The 23,376-nt window shown below is 37.7% G+C and overlaps 1 protein-coding gene across 1 annotated transcript; it reads left to right on the top strand.

Moving 5' to 3' along the window:
- Nucleotides 1-9,010: 9,010 nt before the first annotated feature.
- dipk1c (divergent protein kinase domain 1C) lies at nucleotides 9,011-23,165 on the top strand. Its single transcript, XM_016540669.1, has 4 exons — nucleotides 9,011-9,670; nucleotides 18,050-18,784; nucleotides 20,635-20,799; nucleotides 22,507-23,165. The coding sequence occupies exons 1-4, from the start codon at nucleotides 9,485-9,487 to the stop codon at nucleotides 22,765-22,767; spliced, it is 1,347 nt and encodes a 448-aa protein (XP_016396155.1). The 5' UTR covers nucleotides 9,011-9,484; the 3' UTR covers nucleotides 22,768-23,165.
- Nucleotides 23,166-23,376: the final 211 nt, after the last annotated feature.

The following is a 23,376-nucleotide window of genomic DNA, read 5'->3' as shown; positions in this document are numbered from 1 at the left end:
CTAAAAGAAATCACCAATTACAAGACACCATCCCCCAGCACTGTGGAGAATCAACAACTGGCAGACGATCTGAATGAGTTCTACTGCAGGTTTGAAAAAACACCCCACACCCGCCCTGAACACCTCTCCACACAACCATTCACACCTCCAGCAACCCCCCTCTCCCCCACACCTGCAATTCAGATCAGTGAAGACGAGGTGCGCCAGGTCTTCCGGAAGCAGAAAAGGAAAAAAGCACCAGGCCCAGACTGTGTTACACCAGTCTGTCTGAAATCCTGTGCTGACCAGCTGGCCCCCATCTTCACACAGATCTTCAACAGATCACTGGAGCTGTGCGAAGTCCCTTCATGCTTCAAACGCTCCACCATCATCCCCGTCCCAAAGAAACCCAAAATTACGGGACTTAATGACTACAGACCTGTGGCTCTAACGTCTGTGGTCATGAAGTCTTTTGAAAAACTGGTGCTGGCCCACCTGAAGGACATCACTGGACCCTTGCTGGATCCTCTTCAGTTTGCCTACAGAGCAAACAGGTCTGTGGACGATGCAGTTAACATGGGACTGCATTATGTTCTGCAACATCTAGACAGACCAGGGACTTATGTGAGGATCCTGTTCGTGGACTTCAGCTCGGCCTTTAACACTATCATCCCAAACCTCCTCCTGCCCAAACTATCTCAGCTCTCCGTGCCCACCTCCGTCTGTCTGTGGATCAACAGCTTCCTGACAGACAGGCAGGAGCTAGTGAGGCTGGGAAAATACACATCCAGCACCCGTATAACCAGCACTGGAGCTCCTCAGGGTTGTGTTCTCTCCCCACTGCTCTTCTCCCTCTACACCAACGACTGCACGTCTAAAGACCCCTCTGTCAAGCTCCTGAAGTTTGCAGACGACACCACACTCATCGGCCTCATTCAGGACGGTGACGAGTCTGCTTACGGTCAGGAGGTTAAAGAGCTGGCTGTCTGGTGCAGTCTCAACAACTTGGAGCTCAACACGCTCAAAACTGTGGAGATGACCGTGGACTTCAGGAGAAACCTCCCTGCTCTCCCCCCACTCACCATCATGGACAGCACTGTGACTGCAGTGGAGTCATTCAGGTTCCTGGGCACCACAATCTCTCAGGACCTAAAGTGGGACACTCACATTGACTCCATTGTAAAAAAGGCCCAGCAGAGGTTGTACTTCCTCCGCCAGCTGAGGAAGTTCAACCTGCCACAGGAGCTGCTGAAACAGTTCTACTCGGCCATCCTTGAATCCGTCATCTGCACTTCAATAACTGGTTACTGGTCTGGTTCAGTTCAGCTACCAAAACTGACCTCAGAAGACTTCAGCGGATAGCCCGGATCGCTGAGCGAATCTCTGGACCCCTCACACCCTGCCCACTTTCTCTTTGAACTGTTGCCATCTGGCCGGCGCTACAGAGCACTGAGCACCAGAAACAGCCAGACTTAGGAAAAGTTTTTCCCTCAGGCCATCTACCTCATGAACAGTTAAATGTTCTCCCCACTGTGCAATACCCAACTATCTAAACTTATATTTATTATACGTATGTCGTTGATTTAATATATCTAACATCTATCCACATTCCCTTGAATAATTTGTCTATAGCACATCTGTACATACAATATATATGTTTCATACCATTCACACCTCCTGCAACCCCCCTCTCCCCAACATATGCACTTCAAATCAGTGAAGACGAGGTGCGCCAGGTCTTCCGGAAGCAGAAAAGGAAAAAAGCACCAGGCCCAGATTGTGTGACACCAGCCTGTCTGAAAACCTGTGCTGACCAGCTGGCCCCCATCTTCACACAGATCTTCAACAGATCACTGGAGCTGTGCGAAGTCCCTTCATGCTTCAAACGCTCCACCATCATCCCCGTCCCAAACAAACCCAAAATTACGGGACTTAATGACTACAGACCTGTGGCTCTAACGTTTTTTTTATCTGTGTTTTTTGTTCTGTCGCTGTCATTCTGTTACACTGTGGACGCTTCTGTCACGAAAACAAATTCCTCGTATGTGAAAACATACCTGGCAATAAAGCTCATTCTGATTCTGATTCTGATATACTATCTATTCTGTACATACAATATACTATCTACTCTCTTTTTGTCTATTGTGTCGTGTATCTGTGTCGTGGCAATAAAGCTCTTTCTGATTATGATTCTGAAACAAAAACCTGCTCCCGAACAGGTTATGTTTCAGGGTTAGTTTATTTCAGAGCTATCAGCGCATGCGTGACCTATTGACGAGACTTCAGTGGGCGTGGCAGATTGCCATAGTTGAATGACATGCTAATTATAAAGCACTAATATATAAGGTAATATTATATTATTCTAATATGTTATTATATTTATTTTATAGTCATATATAATAGTTATAGATATATGTTACTTATAAAACATTATTATAACAAGGTCATGTTTATTTTATTCTAATATATTTATTGTATTTTATTGTCATCTCACACATCATGGATCTGCATTTTCTATAATGTATATATAATAAAAAAATACATATGTAATTAGCATCAAACAATATAATTCATATTCTCAGTGATTAAAAGATAAAACAAAACAAAAAAAAGATTGCACAACCATCAATTAGGTGGCGATATGCACTAAGTATGCAAATGCCCATTGAACAAAAGCAGAAGAAAAAAGCAGTATGGCGTGCTTTTTCTTAGCTTCCGTTTCCATGGTGACTCATTGATTTGTCGCTCTGTCAGTAAGTTAACCTTGCTTTCTGGAATACCCCCCGGTGTTGTGTTTGTAAACATGGAGGGGTATATGCGGTCTCTGGGCTTTTGGCCCAGAGACATCGCATTAGATGACCTCAAACTGATCTACACAGCGCGGAGTAAATGCATCATCTGAGTCAGAATGTTATGATTGGCCCAGAGTATACGTCTTACGTCAGCGCGTTCTGAACTCGTTCATGCTCATACCGGTAAACTCGTTCTGCATTCACACAAATATTCATTAGTTCCCACATTACCGGTAATTTACTGGTAATGTTACAACTACTTATACCGGTAAATTGCCGGAACAAATTTACCTGTATTTTTGAAAAGGATCTGATCAAACATGATCTCTTAACAGTAATTTACCAGTAATTTAGACTACCAGTAAAGACTATATGTGTGAAAGGGGCTATTGTTTGCTCTGCTGTGTGCCTGTAATCAATCAGACGATTTATCATATTACACAAACTATGCATTGTTTTGACACGGTTGCAGCTTAACACTGAAACTTCATTACCTTTTTGAAATAATCCATTTAACAAGTTGAGATTTGAGGAGTGTGCACTAATATTTTCAGTTCCATGGGTTGTCTCGAGGACACGCCCACAATAGGGGAACTAATGAATATTTGTGTAAACCCCACCCACTGGAACAGTTTTTCACAAGAGCTGAATATGACACAACACCAGCTATATGGAGTGTGTGGAGCGTTTGTAGCTTGTTCTTACAACACTTGCTTAGAATTTAAACTTGTCATGTCAATGGCTACTTTTAATCGGTAAAGTTCTAAGTTACAATTATCGTTAACATCTGGGGAATCACCTGTTGTCAAAACTAAGAAACATTAAACTGCAGAGAGCCTGCGGTCAAAAAGAGAAAACGACGACAGAAGCCTGTGCCACAATGACAGTAATTGCTTTCTGGCAACAACAGAGCTGAGCTGACACATGGCTTTTCTGCTGGCAAGACATTTTAGTGGCTCAACAAGTATCTAGCTATCATTAGAGCAACTGTTTGCTTGATTCTGATAGATATCACGTTTCCTTTTCTTCCTCTCAATTAACTACTCTACTTGAGGGAAATTGTACTTATTTTCTGCATGCTGTGAGAGAGAACACTTATGCTCTGTGATCCATGTGATCTGGTTAAAGTGTGATCTGGTTCAAGCGCGTAGCACCGAAACCCTGTTGTAATTGATAGAATGGCCAAGGATCAGCAATCCCATGTAAAACTGATCGGGCAGACCACACCGTAACTCATAGAGACTTGAAACTTGGAGGGATGGTAGTACTCAGACTGTCTGCAACGTCACCAAGGGTCTCCCCAATCGGCCTGACGGGGGCGCTACAGCAATTAAAAGAACAGAATCACTCATAACTCCTAAACCGTTGGTCGCAGGCTCAGGTGCTTTATGTTGTTGGAATCCTTGGCTCATGGCTAAATTTTCGGGTATTTGGGATTTTTTGAAAAACCTACTTTTGCGAACTAGTCATAGGTTTTTCACCCGATCGGAACCAAACCAGTGCAGAAAGATTCTCTGGAGAGTGAATATCAACTTTCAACTCACTGTCGCAAAGGGACGCCAAAACATTTGAAAGGGGCAGAGCCGCTTTTACTAAAATGGCTATAACTTTTGAACAGAATGAGATATCTTCGCCAAACTCAGAACACTCATGTAAGAGCTAAATCTGAGGTCACATGAAAAAAAATCGCGGAGCTTGTCCACTTGGTGGCGCTATAAGAGATAAAAAACATAAAAATGGCTATAACTACGCAATCATTTGTCCAATCAACAATTGGTACGCAGTGTCTTAGTCCAAAGTGCCACAGGTGTCTATAAGGACATATGTGTATCTCAAAAAATGCGATATCGCGATATCGCATTTTTCAAGGCCGTAAACTATTGTATATTGCACGGTTTTTCACACAGACACAGATTATTCGTATCATAGGATTAGGGATGTAACGGTATGAAAATTTTTTATCACGATTATAGTGACCAAAATTATCATGGTTATCAGTATTATCACGGTATTGTTAAAATGGAGACTGTTACTTAAAACTGTGCTTTATGCTGGACAGTATTTATTTATCGCGAGTTGTTCAAATCGTGGTAATCTAATACGTTTTGAATGATAGTTAAAAGATGAAACGGTAATACTAACCGTGGGGAATTTTATCATGATTTATCGTCAAACCGGTAATCGTTACATCCCTACATAGGATAGACCTCTTCATTCCAATCAACTTCTCTAGAACCACTGCTGTCAATCAAATAGTTTGTTAAATAATTGAGAATATGTGAAAAACCTACTTTTGCAAACTAGTCCTAGGTTTTTCTCTGGACTCAATAATTATCAAAAAAAAAAAAAGAAAAAAGAAAAAAAAAATGTTTTACCCTTGGGGTGGCTATAATGGAGTCGTTTAGCAAAGAGGCGTGTCCAAATATACCCAAAAAGCCTAAGCAAAAACTCAAAACTTCACAAAACTAGGTGAGCACATGCGACATGTGATTCTAAACAAGCAACAGTCGTAAACATAAGAAATCATAATTTTTCTATAGTAAATTACCGGGATTTGCAAAAAAAAAAGCTTTATTTAATCATTGATTTAGGTGGTTACAGGCTTGCTAAATAATATGTAATGCCTTTTTTCATATGTGCCTAAATGCCTTAAAGCGCTTAAACCCCGAGAATCGCTGCTTGCAGCTATATTTTGACTGTGCAGTTGTTACAGCTAAATAAACGCCAGTAATGTGATTTATTTTAAAATATTTATGTTGTTTATTTGGTCAGAACAAAAGCAGCAGCTATATTACTTGTTCAGATTGCAGTTTTTCGGATATATGCCTAGTAGGACGTATGCGGATGTACTGTGACTGATCCGCTCTTTGTTGACTCATCCGCGCAGGAGCAGCAGTGCCAAAGCACAACCCACGAAGAAAAAAAAAACCCCCCGCAAGTACCATGCATTTTTATGTTACAAACAGAGATGGCGATAGAGAGGCAAAAGTTACGTACTGCAACTTTAAAGAGACACTTTCATGACACTTTCTTAATACGCTTAAGTACATGTTTAAAAGGTGCACTTTGCAATAATGACAAATTAAAAGTTTTACTTTAAAGTACATTGCAAATCATTATGTTTTATAATGTACTAATTACACTTGGTACTTATTTTTATGTTGAATAAAATACTAAAGCACCTGGCATTTTAACTGTATTGTGTTATTTGATACTCCTGTACATGTAAAGTTAACATATTTTAAATGTAATTGCAGCTTTTATGTGTAATTAGAAATATATTTAAAAACATGACATACAATTTTGAATAGAAATGACAGACAATGACAAAGACAATTGCAAATAGAAAAAAATGACAAAGAATATTTTGGTTTTCTATAAATGCCTGTCAGTACATTCAGCAATGCACTTTAACCATATTTTAAAAACGATAGAAATAATTATGATATTACATACAAAGATGTACTAATAAGTGGGTTAGAAGAGCACTCTAAATTTCTCAAATCTAAATCACTCTAAAATTTCATTTAATACACATTTAAACTATAAAACATTTTCATTTAATTGTAAATAAAAACATTATATTCAGGTCACACTTAAGTATATTCTTATAAAGTATACTATTCCTGCAATAAGCATTTTTTTACAATGACAAAGACAATTGCAAATAGAAAAAAATGACAAAGAATATTTTGGTTTTCTATAAATGCCTGTCAGTACATTCAGCAATGCACTTTAACCATATTTTAAAAACGATAGAAATAATTATGATATTACATACAAAGATGTACTAATAAGTGGGTTAGAAGAGCACTCTAAATTTCTCAAATCTAAATCACTCTAAAATTTCATTTAATACACATTTAAACTATAAAACATTTTCATTTAATTGTAAATAAAAACATTACATTCAGGTCACACTTAAGTTTATTCTTATAAAGTATACTATTCCTGCAATAAGCATTTTTATTTTATTTTAAATTCACTGCCTGGAAACATACTTAGAATCACATCAATAGTCCATCTCAGACACTATGTATACTAAAATGGAGGAGGACACATGCAGAATGTACTATGTCAGGTTAAAAAAACTGTTTACCCATTTAAAATGTCCTTTCTGATTAAAAAAAAAACCTAAACTTAAATTGTGGTAAAAGTGTTCTGGGCTGTTATTTATGTCTTCCACCAGGCGGCGTTTGATGACTGAGAAATGATGATCCATTGAGCCACATTCAAATGGGAGTTTTGGTCTTGAGGTAAAGACAGATGTGCTGTACTTTCACTGTTTGACCGTTTGCACAGTAAAACACCCTCCTGGAAAGTAGCATCTTTTAATTCATCCTCTTGTGACAATCCACACGCACTGCGTTTATATGATAGTACATCAAGCTCAAAATAGTCCAACAGCCAACAAACCCAAGATTTCCATCCTGCAGCTCATCATCTTGCTGTTTTTGAACACAAGAATGCTCACTAAAGACAGTTTCAGTTTCATTGAAAATACAAATAGGAGTTAAAATAAGAGATTATCAAAACACAGCAGCACTACTTATGAAGAAACCCAAAGAAAAATCTCTGAAGCATAATGTATTAGCCTACGAGGGGGAGCTCAGTGTTTATAGTAAATATTCACAGAGGCACTGATGCCATTGTTAACATATTTGTTGCTGTATCAGTAATCCTACCAGTTCTAATAACAGAATGAGCAATATTCTTGAAACAAAGACTTTTATATGTTTCTTCAGAGACAAGTAAAGAAGCAGAATGCATTGGTATAATGCAGAAATGATTCAAGTACCAAAACTGCTTCAAAACACCACCAGAGACTTTCTTTCTTTCTTTCTTTCTCTATCTATGTATGCATGCACATTTATAACACTATACGTTGTATTGCATCTAATGCAGCGGCTGTGGGAGTGATGGTAAATTTGACGTTGTTCTCTTTTCTGACTGCTGTTATCAATCTCTCTCTGTTTCCTCTTTTTGTGTAACAGTGTCAAATGACCACAAGATGGCAGGATTACACTTACTTTGTGTACAAAAAAACTCAGTTTGCTTTTTTTGAGACCTCTAAAATTGTGTTGTTTATATATTTCTCAGACCATAATTATTGCTTTACAAACAATACTATATGTAAATAAATGCTTTTATTCAGCAAGGATGCATTCAAGTAAATAAATGCTGTTACTCCAAACTTTCAATCCAAGAATCCTGAAAAAAAGAATACATCACAGCTTCCACAAAAATGTGAAGCAGCACAACTGTTTTCAGAACTGGTAATAATCAGAAATGTTTTTTTGAGCATCAAATCAGTATATTAGAATTATTTCTGAAGGATCATGCGACACTGAAGACTGGAGTAATGATGCTGAAAATTCAGCTTTGATCACAGAAATAAATTATATTTTACAATATATTCAAATAGAAAACAGTTTTTTTAAATTGGAATATTATTTCACAATATTACTGCTTTTACTGATCAAATAAATGCAGCTTTGATGAACATTCAAAAACCTTCAAAATCATTTGAACGGTCATTTAATAACTTAACTATTGTCCAAATGACCTCATACGAGCCCTTTAGCAAGCCCCTCAAGGTGAAAGTCCATGTGCGAACAATGTGCTCATTCAGCACGTCACAGACTATGAGAAAGCACAGGAGATCTCAAGAGTATCAGTGATTTGCTGATAGCATAAATATGTTTGAAGACAGAATCGCTCACAGAGTGTGCAAGGCTATCTAATTGGCAATTAAAGTAACCCGAGACACTCGTCTCCGACGCATTGAAGTTTGAAGAAACACACATAAAACAGATGAACGATTCTCGCTCTTGGCCAGAAAGCACTTTCTTTTATGAGGCGAGTGATTAGGGATTCTGTTCACCTGCGGCTGCTCCTGCAATCGAAGGAAAAAACGACCGCTGAGATTCCCACCGCTGCCGTTACCGGCAGAACTGCAGCCTCAGCCCTCGAGCAGCGAGAGCAAATCAAATATGTGGGCATTATCACCGTGGGAGAATCCGTCTCTAATCAAATAACCAGTAATACTGGTACACGCCAGCCTCTTGTTTTGTTTGCAGTGCTTAAAATGCAAACAGATTTCAAGGGAAGTAATCCGAGGGTCTGCGTCTGGCACAAGAGACGGATCTGGCACTGTGCGCCGTCAGGAAAGGCCCGGCTGCCTTGGAAACAGAGAAGAAGGCCAAAGGAGGACGGATCTGGCACTGTGCGCCGTCAGGAAAGGCCCGGCTGCCTTGGAAACAGAGAAGAAGGCGACCCAAAGGAGGAAAGCACTCAAGAAGGGGGCGGGAGGCAGAGGGAAAAAAGGTGGAGTGTTGTATGAAGAGAGAGAGAGAGAGGGAAGAGAGAGCCAGAGGCAGAGTGAAAACACATTGGAGCCTAGAGTGAGAGTAACTGAATGAGGCAGAGCAAGTCCGGCCTCGACTCTTGAGGCGTTCTTCACACTCCGGCGCTCGCCTCGCTCATTCACAAAACAAACGCAGAGAGGAAGCCGAGAGAGATATCCGCACCACATAACAGGAGGCAGTGCAGCAGCGGAGCGCCCCGAGGAGACGTCAGGAGGAGGTTAACCGCAAACACCGACCCCGAGCGAGAGCAGCACGGCGCACATCCTCCACAGCGCCACAGATGCCACAGACTCCCTCATCCTTGAGTGGAAAGCAGAGGGCTCCTGCCGAAGGGGGTCCCGACAGATGCGGCGGTCCCTGCGCGGGGCCCTCAGGTGTCTGGGGGTGAAGGTGTGCCGGAGGAGCGCGCTGCTGGTCGTCCTGCTGTGGTTGGCCTCGTGGCTCTTCCTCAACGGCCTGGTGTTTGTGCACAGGAACATGTTCTCTGACTTCTGCACTGACGACAAGAGCAAAGAGATCCTGCAGAGGGTGGTAAGGCTAACTTTGCTGATCGTTCTTTTCCATATTTGATCAAAAAGCCTCTACTACTGGAGATCAACTTGTCAGTCTTGCCTAACTTGATGAGAGCAAATAAAAAAGTATTTGTTTAATGTAAAACTTAAGGGAAGACACTACAGGTGAACAAGGCAACTACTTTAACTAATGGAGATCAACATACTTTGATGCATACTAGTTTACTGAAATTTTATGTTTAGATATGCCAATGTGGCTTTATCTAATCAACTATGCACTAATTTGCATACATTTCCAGAATCTGAAAAGTAGATAAAGCCAGGTTCAAAAATCTGGTTTCATTAAAAAAAAAAATAATTAACTGTTAATGTTAACTGAAATAAAGTATTAAAGTCTTTTACTTTTTGTTAGTTATTTAGTTTAACTTTATGTACTAAAATAACTAAAGCTAAAAACTTGAAATAAAAAAAACAAACTACTCAAAATGACAAACACAACAAAATAACAAAAATATAACAGAAATATAAAAAATAATAAAATATATAATAGAAAATATGAAATAAAAACTGATTCAAAAGATTAATAAAAACTATCATAGTATCTCAATGGTACCAAAATAACACTGGAATGATTAATGAACCTCTGTAAAAAAAAAACTTCAGGATATTAACGGTTAAGTTTGCTGTATGTAAATGCTTCTGAAATAAACTCACAGCCTTTTAAGTTAACTATTATAATTAGACACAAATAGATAAAATGATACACTTAAATGTGTTGGATGCTTTCTTTCCACTAGTCTTTGCACTAGAAGCAACATAGATGTAAATCTCAAAACTGACCAGTGCATGAAGAAAACCGGTCTGCCTGTAGTATTTTGCCTTAAACTTCAAATGTCCCACAGAAATTTTACAACAGATGAATTGGCTAATTTTTGAACATATAATTCAATAGAATCAGCAAATCAGCTGTCATGTCGCAGTTGTAGCGATACCTCAGGGGATTTTGATGAATCTTCCACTAAAAGACACACAAAGAATTTCATAGGATTACTCCGTCAAGCATTGAATCATGGGTACAGCAGTAACGCACCTCCATTAAAGGCTTAAGCTTTGTTCCTCGGGGGAAACCTAAAGCTCTTTTAGAGCCACTGGATTATGTGATGTCAAGTGAGTGCTGAAAGAACATTTTGTTTGTTGTCACATTGGGAGCCGCAAAATCCTGGTGGCCTTTAAACGGGGATTGAAATATGATTACTGGCATCAATTAATGGGAACGTTTTTGCACGCAAACTATCATTACAAAAACGGAATGTGTTGGCAGGAGCAGATTCAGCAAATGTTTTAATAATATCAGCACTAAAATGTCACACTGTAAAAAAGTTTTTTTTAGAAATGTAAATAAAATTGTCTACTTTCTACAAAATTGCATGTTTAATTCAATGTTACCTGATGTTTAAACAACAACAAAAGAAAGTAATAAAAAATGGTTTTAAAGTAAATCCTACATCAAATTTTCTGTGTAGTACAAAAATGTGGTCATATATACAATATATATATATATATATATATATATATAATGAATGATTAGATACAGTACATTGATATATATATAAGTTAATAAATCTATCAAACTATTTCATTTTAAATCATACTTTGGAAGTAACTCTGACTGATGCAATCTTTTTGAAACATGAATATTTTGAATATTTCACGCAGCATATTTTGAAATATGCTGAGTGAATGACATTTTTTGCTCCTGTAATATCTAAGATCAGGACACAAAAAGTCATCTAATTCTTAAAATTTAAACAGCCTAAGATAGTGTACTGAATTCAACAGCTGCAAGCCGATGGAATGCTGCTGCTTGCCAATATTGTACAAATGATAACTGGGTGGAGATTCTAACTATGAGGTGCATGTCATTTTGGCAATGAGGATGAAGTGAAAATAAGAGACTGGCTGCTGTAATTGTTGGGTCGTAGTCAATTAGAAATTCTCAGGGATGTTTAGGGAGAACATTTTGGTTCAGGTTTCACAATATACAGAGAGTTATGGACGATGAGTTAATTCCACACAACATTTTTTTATTTAATCATTTTATTTTGTGTGATTTTCTTTAAATAGCTGATAACCCTGCTCTTTGCTAAAACATTTTCAACCTGCACAGCCAAAAGGTACACTGTAACATAATTGTAAAATTAAAAAAAAAAAAAAATTGTAAAAAGTCAAAAATAGAAGTATGAAGATATACGCTCCTGAAGGCATGTTTACGTTTTTTCTTGGACGTGTGTTTGCTGCTAGTAGAATATATATATTTTGTTTACATGCATTAATTTAGCAGATGCTTTTATCCAGAGCGACTTCCAAATAAGCGTAATATAAGCTTTTGAGTTTTGATTTGTTTATCCTGTACTCTGTGTCTAATTTCCCACTGAATTATCTTATTAGCGCAGTTCAAAAGCACAGAGATGGTTCTCATAATTCACATTAGATGTTTGTTTGGAAATGCTGTAGAATCAAATCCAACCATAAATTGTCAAAGCTGGTTTCCTCTTATGACCACACACATCGTCTTAAACTCTAACGTAAAACAGAAATAGTGATGTTTATTTGTAACGGGTTTGACGACTGAAAGGTGTAAATTTAATTTATTGCTTTAATGGAGACCAAAACCATTCCTGGAGGTTTTAGTTATGATAATGCGACCCATCATTCATGCCGTATTTGTTACAGTACATCTCCGAAACACTGATAATCTGCACAAACAGTTAGCTTTTCTAAGGGCTTCAGCATTGCGATAAACAGCGCAGAGTGGATCACACAATAAACTGTTTATAGTCTCTGGCAGCATGTGGCTGAGAAGCTTTGGGCAGTTACTCTTTGAACTACACGAGACCTTTTTTAATCAGTGGCACCATCTGTCACCTGTGCAACCAGGCCTATGTATAATAGAATTGTTGGCATGAGTCCATGAAACGAACCTAACTGTTCTTTTAGTGGTGCTCTGCTGCAGGCTCTCGATTCGGTTTCATGCTTTGTTTATACTCTAATGTGAAGGTTAAGCTCAGATGGGCTTCCATGCGGTGTAGACATGGTCCACTGACTTGATGGACTTTCATGCGAAGATCAATGTTTTGTAGTAGGTTTAATGCTTCAGATGAGTAATTTTGATAGTTTCAAGATATGAAATTGTAGTGGCTGGAGAGAAAAAATAGTCACACCAAGGCTGCATTTATTTGACCAAAAATACAGTAAAAACGGTAATATTGTGAAATATTATTACCATTTAAAATATCTGTTTTCTATGTGAATATATAATAAAATGTCATTTATTTCTGTGATCAAAGCTGTATTTTCAGCATCATTACTCCAGTCTTCAGTGTCACGTGATCTTCAGAAATCATTCTAATATGCTGATTTGCTGCTCAAGAAATTTTTCTGATTATCATCAATGTTGAAAACAGTTGTGCTGCACAATATTGTTTTCAGGATTCTTTGATTTTTTTGAAATAAATCGGTCACTTTTGATCAATTTAATGCATCTTTGCTGCATAAAAATATTAAAACATTTAAATTATACTTGACTCCAAACTTTTGAACAGCAGTATCCACTACAAAAACAACAAATGATTAAAATGGCTCGGAAAATTTTTACAAGAAACATTATTTGAGCATGTAATTTGAGCATCATTTGTTTGCAGATCCCAGCTGATTTAATATTTTGCATATAATAAAATGTAATGTTTTTAAATGGAGCTTTTTGGGGCCACTGTATGTGTTTATTGGCATACAAGAGTATACCGGCGGACAATAGGCCCTTTTCTCATTTTGTATCCCAGTTTTAGTGAGTTTCTTGTAAAGTGAAAATGATGGAGTGACCCAGAGCAGCCTATGCAGACATTCTTGGCATGCCGGGACTGGCCAGCGCTCAGGCCAGATGGCAATACAGCCTGTGGGCAACAGAAATAGACTGCTATTCTCTGGGGTCTAATGTTTAATCATTACCTTACATGCTCAGAAGCATAAAGAAAATATTGTTTCCCTCTTATTTCATGTCCTCACTCAGCACTGGAGTTGTGCTTGCTTACTGGTGCAACTCACAAGAGCCTTTTAGTTTTCTGCTCCCCAGATATGGCTCAGTATGTTCCCTCCTTCAATGTGCGAGTGTGTGCTTTCTGTTTTTTCCAACAGTTGAAACATATGTGTGTGTGAAAAATGGAAGAGCAATTGCTTAGTAACAGCACACCTCTCCTCAACAATACACACGGGTTGAGGTATCATTCATGTCTGAAGCACAAACTGTGCAGGATGAGTTAGTAACAGGGTTTAATGCTGTACAAATCACTAACTCTATGTATAAGCTAGTATTAGTGATGCTTGATGCAAACAGTACGGTGGTCGAGAAGTGCAAAACAAATCACAATTCTGAAAACAAAATAACAAATTACAAACGCAAATGCAAGTCTAAAAAACAACAATTCAGAAAACAAAATAACAAGTCAGAAAACACAATGACAAATCAGACAAACCGGAAGAGGTAGGTATAGTTTGAGACAGCGCCATTGGTTTGGGATTACTCACCGCTGACTGGACGAGACATCTGTCAATCAACGTATACAGGGAAGAACCAGCCGAAGAACAGCAGAGTCGTGGTAGAAAGTTCGGAGATGGTATTAAAGTAGCTCAGTTTAAATGTATTGTATGAATTGCCCTTACTATGGAATAAAAAATACGGAGTGTATATTTACATTTAGTTAAAAGTGGCTGTCAAACATCAGCTCCAGTGGCGCAGTTGGATAAGCGCTTGTTGTTGGCTTTTTGACGCGATCGACCCGGGTTCGATCCCACCTTAACTTTTAACTAAATGTAAATAGACACCCCGTATTTTTTATTCCAGAGTAAGGGCAGTTTATACAATACATTTAAACTGAGCTACTTTAATACCATCTCCGAACTTTCTACCACGACTCTGCTGTTCTTCGGCTGGTTCTTCCAGTATACGTTGATTGACAGATGTCTCGTCCAGTCAGCGGTGAGTAATCCCAAACCAATGGCGCTGTCTCAAACTATATCTACCTCTTCCGGTTTGTCTGATTTGTCGTTGTGTTTTCTGACTTGTTATAATGTTTTCTGAATTGTTGTTGTGTTTTCTGAATTGTTATTTTGTTTTTTAGACTTGCATTTGCGTTTGTAATTTGTTATTTTGTTTTCAGAATTGTGATTTGTTTTGCACTTCTCGGCCACCGTAATACAGTGCTAAATAGGTAACTATCAACAGCCTGACAGGATAAATGATGCACATTTTCACTGAGACCAAACTAAAAGTATGTAGCCTATATATGTCATGAAGCCAAAAATATTCACTGGTTGTAGATTTTTCCATGACAACAAAAAATCATAATTACTTAAATATGTTAAGATTATAATGTTTATTCAGTCAATGCAATCAAACTTTAATAAACAAATAAATAAATAAATAATGTTAAAAAATCACTATAGCGAATATGCCTGTAGTTAATTTAATATATTCAGATTAAAAGCATCAGATATGATGTGCCAAACCAACCAAACGTGTTATAAGAACGTTTGACTATCATTCCCATGAAGTTATTCAAAAAGTTATTTCTGAATGTTTTCTGAACTTTCAAAATGTCCATTTTTTTTTAAGTGTTTTAAAAAAAACTTTTTTTTTTTTTTTGTTGTCGTCATTCTTCATTAAAACATGTTGGAACATTCTATTTTAGAATTCTGCAAACATTATGGGAACTTTACTTTTGAATGTTCCCTGAACATTCTGAAACTAGTAACATAAAAAAAAACATCCAGTTAAACTGTTTTAGAAGAAAAACGTTCTATGAAATATGAATAAAAAACTTTTTTTTTTTTTGCTAATGTTTTGAACATTATTAAAGACCAGATAAGTTTAAAATAACATTCTATAACCGTTACTGGAAAACATTTGTTCATAATTTTGAAAGAACCTTGCCAGAATGTTCTGAGAACTGTCAAATCCAGCACTTAATCTTCTTTCATGTACTGAAGGAAAAAAAAGATCAGTTTTTGTGATCCTAACCACTAGATTACAAACACAGCCATGATTTACAACAAACAAGTCACTTTCTCCGAGCCGAGTCTCACTACTCAGTTTTCCCTGCCTACACACATTCATTTTTCAAATCTCTAAACACAGTGAGTGTGCTTTCTATAATGAACACACAAACATACAATGGATTTGGGCCTCACAGTGGGAAAGTTTACATGCAGACGGGAGCTGTTGTCCCATCTGAAGCAAAGTCTGGGAATTAAAACGTATGTGGGGAATTTAGCTGGCACGTAAGAGTGTTGAAAAAAAGATCAGCCTAGAACAGAAGCCGCGGAGTGACCACAGAGCACAACATGCGTGTTTGGCCCACATGAACTCCGTGAGAGGCCCATGAGAGTGTCTGTAGGGAGGAAGCTCTTTCTATGTTTAGACTCAGTCGAGCTGATAACAGACCTCTGAGATTCAAGTGCTTTTTTCAAGCGTGTTGTCATGGTAAAGCGACCAACTGGGAGTAATTTAGGTAATTACTGATGCTGGCTATTATTATTACTTATACCTGTCCGCTGGTGCGGAAGAATCACACCGTCAGATATAATATGCATCTTTGGAGAGAAAAGTGTACAGTATTTTAGTTGTCTTCAGTATGGTCTGTGCTTTCAATGCGTGTTCACAATCAGAATCAGGAAAATGCTAAATTCACTTTCAAAAGTACACATGATGTGAATTTAATACACTGTTGTTAAAGGAATATTTCACCAAAACATGAACATTTGCTGAAAATGTACTCGCCCTCAGGCCATTTAAGATTTAGATGAGTTTATTTATTCATTAGAGATTTGGAGAAATGTATGGATGAAATTAATGGATGCTCAGCAGTGAATGGGTGCCGTCAGAATGAGAGTTCAAACAGCTGAGAAAAACATCACAATAATCCACAAGTAATCCACACCACTCCAGACCATCAAGTAACTTCTTATGATGCCAAAAGCTGCATGTTTGTAAGAAACAAATCCATCATTGAGATATTTTTAACTTCAAGCCATTGCGTCCAGCTAAAATATGAGTCCTCTACTCTACTAATAACACTTCCACATCCACTCACACTGTCTTCAGAGAATGTAAAAAATCTATTACTGCCATTTTTAGCCAAGTTTATACAAATGTGTGAACTTCACACACACCTTTAGCAGGTCTTTTTAACACAGAGGACATATTTTATGTAGGGGGACAAGCAAGTAATGGGAGAGCATCCACCGGACCATTATGACTGATAATGATAAGGAAAACATATCGCTAACATTCTAAAGCCAATGCTGATACTGTAGGAGCCTGACCAGAGCCGGACTGAGAGCGGATAACAGCTGTTTACTCTGGAAGGTGACAGAGGACGATTTGCGGTGTAATCTCTGTGGAACACAAATCATCCGAAGCCCTGGAGCCCCTGAACTGACATGTATATGTGCAAACTGCAGCAACAACCAGTAATTACCTCATTTTTCATGAGAGGGTTAAAGAAGAAAAATGCAAGAGCAAAAGCAACAACATGCATAAAATGATTATTAGACTGTTTTGCAAAATTAAATATGTGAATTTACTGCATGCCAGTAAAACATGCTGACAGGTGGCACTGGTGCCATATCTCAACATAGGCACATATTCAATAAGTGTGATATGAGATGGAATTAAGCATTGATTAAAAACCGAGACTATGAAACTTGAAACTTACACTTGACTTCCTAGGAATTAAAATAATGAACATAATTCAAAAAATGTTGTCTACTTTAATGTTTCAAATAAATTTTGTGAATATAATATAATTCTGACCTGTACTTAGTGATCATACTAAATTGTATTTTATTTATGAAATTTGTATTATTTTCCAAAATTACAGTAAAAACAGTAATATTGCGAAATATGATTACAATTTAAAATAAATGTTTTCTGTTTTAATATATATTTTAAAATGTAGTTTATTCCTGTGATGTAAAGCTGTATTTCCAGCATCATTACTCCAGTCTTCAGTGTCACATGATCTTTCAGAAATCATTCTAATATGCTGATTTGATGCATAAGAAACATTTCTGATTATAAATGATGAGAACTATGGAAGCCCATTTCTGCCACTGCATACAAATAAAAAATGTTAATTGTGACTTTGTCACAATTCTGACTTTTTTCTCACAATTGTGTGATATAAACGTGCAATTCTGACTTTATGATATGCAATTCTGACTTGTGAGTTTATATCTTGCAATTGTGAAAAAAACATTATATATAAAGTATATGATGGCTTGGAGCCAAAACACAATCACTGTGCACATTTCGCTTCTAATGGGAAAACTGTCTCTGTTTCAGTGTGCCGAGTATCAGCAGGGAGTTCTGACCGGTGACCTCTGCGAGGACCTCTGCGTGGCCGGTCGTGTGGAATACAAACGCTGCCTCTATTATGAGAATGGCAAGAAGGTCATGGCCGCCAGCTGGCGTGGGGTGCCTGTCGTTCTCAAGTCAAAGCTGGAGAACTTCTCCTCCTATGAGGCTTTAGCTCTGCTGGAGTACCAGGATACAGCGGGAGGAACGGGAGGCGAGGAGGAGCTCTCGCCGCTGGATGTCGTCTTCTACGCCACGCTGGAGATCAAGAACTCTCTGGGCTTGGAGACGGGAACTAACTTGACGTTGCCCCGCTTGTGGGGCCAAAAGCTGAAGGAGAACGAGCGGACGTACTCGCGAGCAGAGCTGGCCTCGCTCTGGGCTCTCCTTCAGCAGGAGGAGTACACCTTCCTCAGGGTCCTGCAGGATTTAACCCACCACGTGGCCAAGATCCTGGGCTCCTGTGGGCACTTTTACGCCGTGGAGTACTTGGCGGCCGGACACGCGTGGGACCAGCACATATTCTCGCTGGAGGAGCTGACGCTGAGCCCCTCGCCGAGCCCCTGGAGCGGACAGGAGAAGACGATAACCGCGAGAGACATGGTGCCCCGAGTGGCTCTGAGCTTTCTAGAGATGGTGGAGCATTTCGAGAACGACTTTTCCCACCACTTACACCTCTGTGATATCAAACCAGAGAACTTTGCTATCAGGAAGGACCTGACGGTGAGTAAACACTTAACAGCAGAGATTCTGCAGAGGTAAATTTAAGACTTTTTAAAATCTTTTTAAGACCAAGTAATACAATTGTAGTCATAAATTGAAGAGAACACAATACGTCAATATATTCTCTAAATGTAAATGTCTTGGGAGGAACATTGAGTTGTATTAGCAACATTTAAAAGTCTGAAAATATAGTTTTTTAAAAATATTTTTTAATTCATTTTAGGGGAGGAAAAAAAGCTTGAGGCCTGAATAGCTCTGTTTCCAAACACTTCGATCACACCGCAAAAAAAGTGATCTTCGTCATCAGTATTCTTGGCTTGTTTTCCAGTGCAAATGTGATTCTTAAATCAAGATACATTTACTTGACAAACAAAATGACACAAGATCAGAAGTCTTGTTTTCTGAGAAATTGAACAAAATGAAGTGAGTTTATGATTAAAACAAGAACAAACATCAGTGGGCTCAGAATAATCTACTAAATTCAAATGGAAAACAAGTTTGTGACAGATATTGTGTTGGTTTCAAGCATAAACTCACTTAATTTTGTAATTTAGAAAACAAGATTTTAGGATCTTTAGTTATTTGTATTTGAAAATAAGACGAAAATACTGAGGAAGAGTCCTTTTTTGCAATGCATTTTATGACTTTTTAAAGCCTTAAATGGTGGAAGGATGAATTAAGACTTTTTAAGACCCGCATATACACTATATAGTACACTATATATACAAGAAAATCAAATACATTTCCCAAAATTTCCCTTATAAATCTGCTGCCTGCGGCTTGTTATGGTCCAAATATTCCAGGTTATTAAGATAATTATGATGACAATTATTAATAATAATATTTAATATTATAACAATGATTATTAATTTTTATTATATTTATTAAATTAATTATTATAACATGGAGTTCTTCAAACACAAGCCATTTTTTAGCATAAGTTATTATACAAGCAAGAGAAAATATAATGTGAACTAAAATATTTATTCAAATCTTGTGATCATATGACTCAAAAATAGATGAAAGGTTCATATTTAGAGTCTGTAGATCTATACGTCAAATGATATTTGTGTTCCAGCGGAGCCGGTGAGATTGAGATAAATGCGGGTTTAATGGGTTTTACTACCATACTGTAAACAACACCTGACATCATGCAGCTTGTGTTGCTATGACTCCCATCAATCAATGCCAGATCAGCCATATGCCATTTTTGTAACGCGCAGCATGGAATAATATGCGTTTAAGATTCTTCAGAAGAGTCTGTATTGGCTTTGTAAACACTTTGGACATATCACTGACTGTCCTGTCCTGTGTATGTAGAAGCATATGTTAATTTCATTCACAAATTCTCATTAATATTTAGATAAAACGAAAAGCTCTGCATGAGGCAACAGAAGAACAGCTTTGTCGATGCCTACTGTATCTTATTCGTCTAAGAGCTGACCGCAGAGGATATGTATACAGTATCTATCTATATCTGAAATATAGAATATTATTACTATACTTTTTCATTACAAATAATATGATAATTTTAGTTTGATCTAATCTAGATTATTAGTTTTAGTATTTGATTTTTTACAGTGTAAGCAGGAACACCTGACATATACAAAGGAGCTTGTCAATTTGTGAGAAAATTGTCACTTAGTTGATTAGTGCCCTAGAAATAATGCAGAATATGAAATATTCTTTTAATTTGTTATTTTTCTACAACTTCTTTTTCTTCTTTTTTTGTTTCTAGGTTTCAATTCGATTTTTAATACCAGATTATTTAAATGACCCCGCTGTATATATATATATATATAAATATATATTTTATATTTGTGATTATTATTTTGTTTTTCACTGGTCAGGTGGTGGCTATAGATGTGGACATGGCTTTTTTTGAGCCCAAAATGAGAGACATACTTGAGCAGAACTGCACCAGTGATAATGACTGCAACTTCTTCGACTGCATTTCCAAGTGTGATAAAGCTAAAAACAGATGTGGGCCAAAACGCAGAAACAGTAACCTTCAGGTGAGCGAGGCATTCATTATTCTGACTCCATTGTTTACTGCAATTTTTTAATTTGCATCAATTCTTCTATATTTCAGCATTCAATAATCCTATGGAGTATGTGGTTAGCAATTATATATGTGGTAAGGTGCTGAAAGTGAAAAGAGAATAACTTTGTTTTGGAAAAATGTCACAAAGGAATACCAGTAAAATAGCCGGAGGAGACAATCGTTCTTCAGCCGTAAACATTGCCAAGAAAAATGCAGGGAATGTTAATAGTTCATGATAACGCTGAAGGGAATCAGATAGCGCTGTCATTACTGCTCCTAAACACAATGGGGGTTAACAGGGTCGAACAAAGAAAGCACCTTTTATTTTGGGCGAGTAACAGATCATCATCAGTTGTGGCTACGGTCAACCGCAACAGGCTACAGCTCATTTGAGACTAGCTACATTTGCACAAGACGTTTGTGTCATAAATCTACATGAATTCAAACTGCAAGCCAACAATTCCAATTTTCTAATTTTTCTGAGAGGTTGTTCACATGACTTTTTTAAAAACATAGCACATATCAGATGTTTCTAAACTGACCCGTATGTGAGAAACACCCTGCCCTGGCATGTTCACCTTAGTTCTTAAGTTTTATAGTTTCAAATTAAACAGTTTTAAAACTTAAATGACATTAAGAATACAAATTAAGCCACATTGAGTTAAAATGACAAAAAATGGTGACTATTGTGGTTATACCACTTAAGATATACTGGGGAAAAAAAAAAAAGATAAACGAACAATCATATAAAACCCATAAATATATGATTTATTACCAGATATGCAAGTAGCTCAGATCAGACATTGATTGTGTAAAATCAAATGATTTTAGCAAAAAAACTTTGTATCTCGGAATTCAGACTTTTTCTCGCAATTTTTAATTTTTTCACCACAGAATAAAAAAAATAAATATATATATATATATATATATATATATATATAAAGATAATTGCATCTTTTTATCCCACAATTACCGGTATGACACTGAAAATTTTACTTACAATTGCTAGTTTGTATCTCACAATTCTGAGTTTATATCTTGAAATTCTGAGAAAAAATTCAGAATTGTGAGATATAAATTCAGAACTTTAAAATTAAAGGTTCTGTGGTGGACATAAGCTTCCATGAAAACAGATCTGTGCCACATTAGGGGGAAAAAGTTACAAAAATAAGTAGAAGACAATAAATACTGTTTTCCAGAATGCTGAATGCAGGTTTAATTTCTCCAGAAGATACTTTGCCGCAGTCACGCAACGTCTTTCATCTGTTCGTTGCGGTTCGTTCGTAGTCAACACCTGCTGTCAGTGCCAACTCCCCTTAAGGAGAACAAGCTAACAGACGAGCTGGTCGCATGAAACCAAGTCCAGCTCCGGGCCACAGGTGGCTGAGACAGAGCCCATCTCTCCGTTCCCGATCACTTAACGCAACCCTTGGTGACCTCTACCTTCCCATTGTATGGCCTGCCATTCAGAACAATGAGGGCTTTGTAACGTTCAGGCCGTTGGGTCAAGGAGACCATCGCTTTCAAACGGCACGCATAGCGAATATGGCTGATGATTGCTCCGGAGATGATGAAACGAGACCAGGATGGCGCTAATGGCCGCTTCCCTCATCCATACCCATGCTTTTCCCTTTGGGGTCGATAGCTGTCATGCTTCTCTCTTTCTGTCTCTCCGCAGGTGATCTGTGAGAAGATCTTCAGGCCTTGGTTTTCTCCCACGCTGCTCGGTGCTAAAGCGGGGCTCCCCCTGCAGGTGGCGCTGCAGCGAGCCGTGCAGGAGTGCGCTGAGATAGACGGCGGGGAGGACGCCAAGCGTTCGCGGGCCGTGAGAAAACAGCTACAGGATCTGCTCGTGGAGCTCATTCAGGAGGACACGGAAAACCAGGGTGAAGGCCAGGAACACAAGATGAGACGCGTCCATACAGCACTTAATTTCTAAATGAACTCTCGAAATGGCTACAAAAGAACAAACCCATTCATGTGAAATTCTGAAGAACATCTCAGATGACTATTACAGTCGAGATTACGGCTGTTTTCCAACAGCCAGATACATTAGCATAGTAGTCATACTGCTAATATTCAAAATGTCTGTTAACCCTCTGGTGCTGTTCGGAAATTTTTTTTTTTCAAAATTTTTTTTTTACTTCATCAGAATGGTACGACACTTGGTTTTGGCACTTGTTATGTGAACACACAAAAAATCATGGACATGATTCAAAAAGGTTAAATGGTTCTGAAAAAAAAGTCACTTCTGTTTGTGGCACTGGAAACAAACTTCATCTAGTGGAAACGTGTGGTATCAAAGAAAATCTTACTAAGCTCTTTTTTTTTTGAGATATCAACCTCAAATTTGGAACACAACTTGTCTGTTTTCAGTTTTGGAAAAACATATTTCTCATTAAAAAAAAAAAAAATTTATTTAGCAAAAATAGTGTAATAGCATTTTTAATAATGATATACTTCTAACCTTTTTAAACATTTTTTTTAATCTGCCAAGTGGCTTATTTAAAAAGAGACCAAATGTAAGTCTGTGCTCCAAAGCATTCAA

The sequence above is a fragment of the Sinocyclocheilus rhinocerous genome, unplaced genomic scaffold, assembly GCF_001515625.1.
Source record: "Sinocyclocheilus rhinocerous isolate Xijiao unplaced genomic scaffold, SAMN03320098_v1.1 scaffold67, whole genome shotgun sequence".
Lineage (NCBI taxonomy): Eukaryota > Metazoa > Chordata > Actinopteri > Cypriniformes > Cyprinidae > Sinocyclocheilus > Sinocyclocheilus rhinocerous.
This window is presented reverse-complemented; position numbering and strand designations above follow the sequence as displayed.

What these genes read in the sequence shown, in the direction of transcription:
- dipk1c (XM_016540669.1), top strand. Translation starts at nt 9,485, where the DNA reads ATGCGGCGGTCCCTGCGCGGGGCCCTCAGGTGTCTGGGGGTGAAGGTG. An exon ending in AAGAGATCCTGCAGAGGGTG is followed by an intron (nt 9,671 to 18,049) that starts GTAAGGCTAACT and finishes TCTCTGTTTCAG; the next exon opens with TGTGCCGAGTATCAGCAGGG. An exon ending in CTATCAGGAAGGACCTGACG is followed by an intron (nt 18,785 to 20,634) that starts GTGAGTAAACAC and finishes TTCACTGGTCAG; the next exon opens with GTGGTGGCTATAGATGTGGA.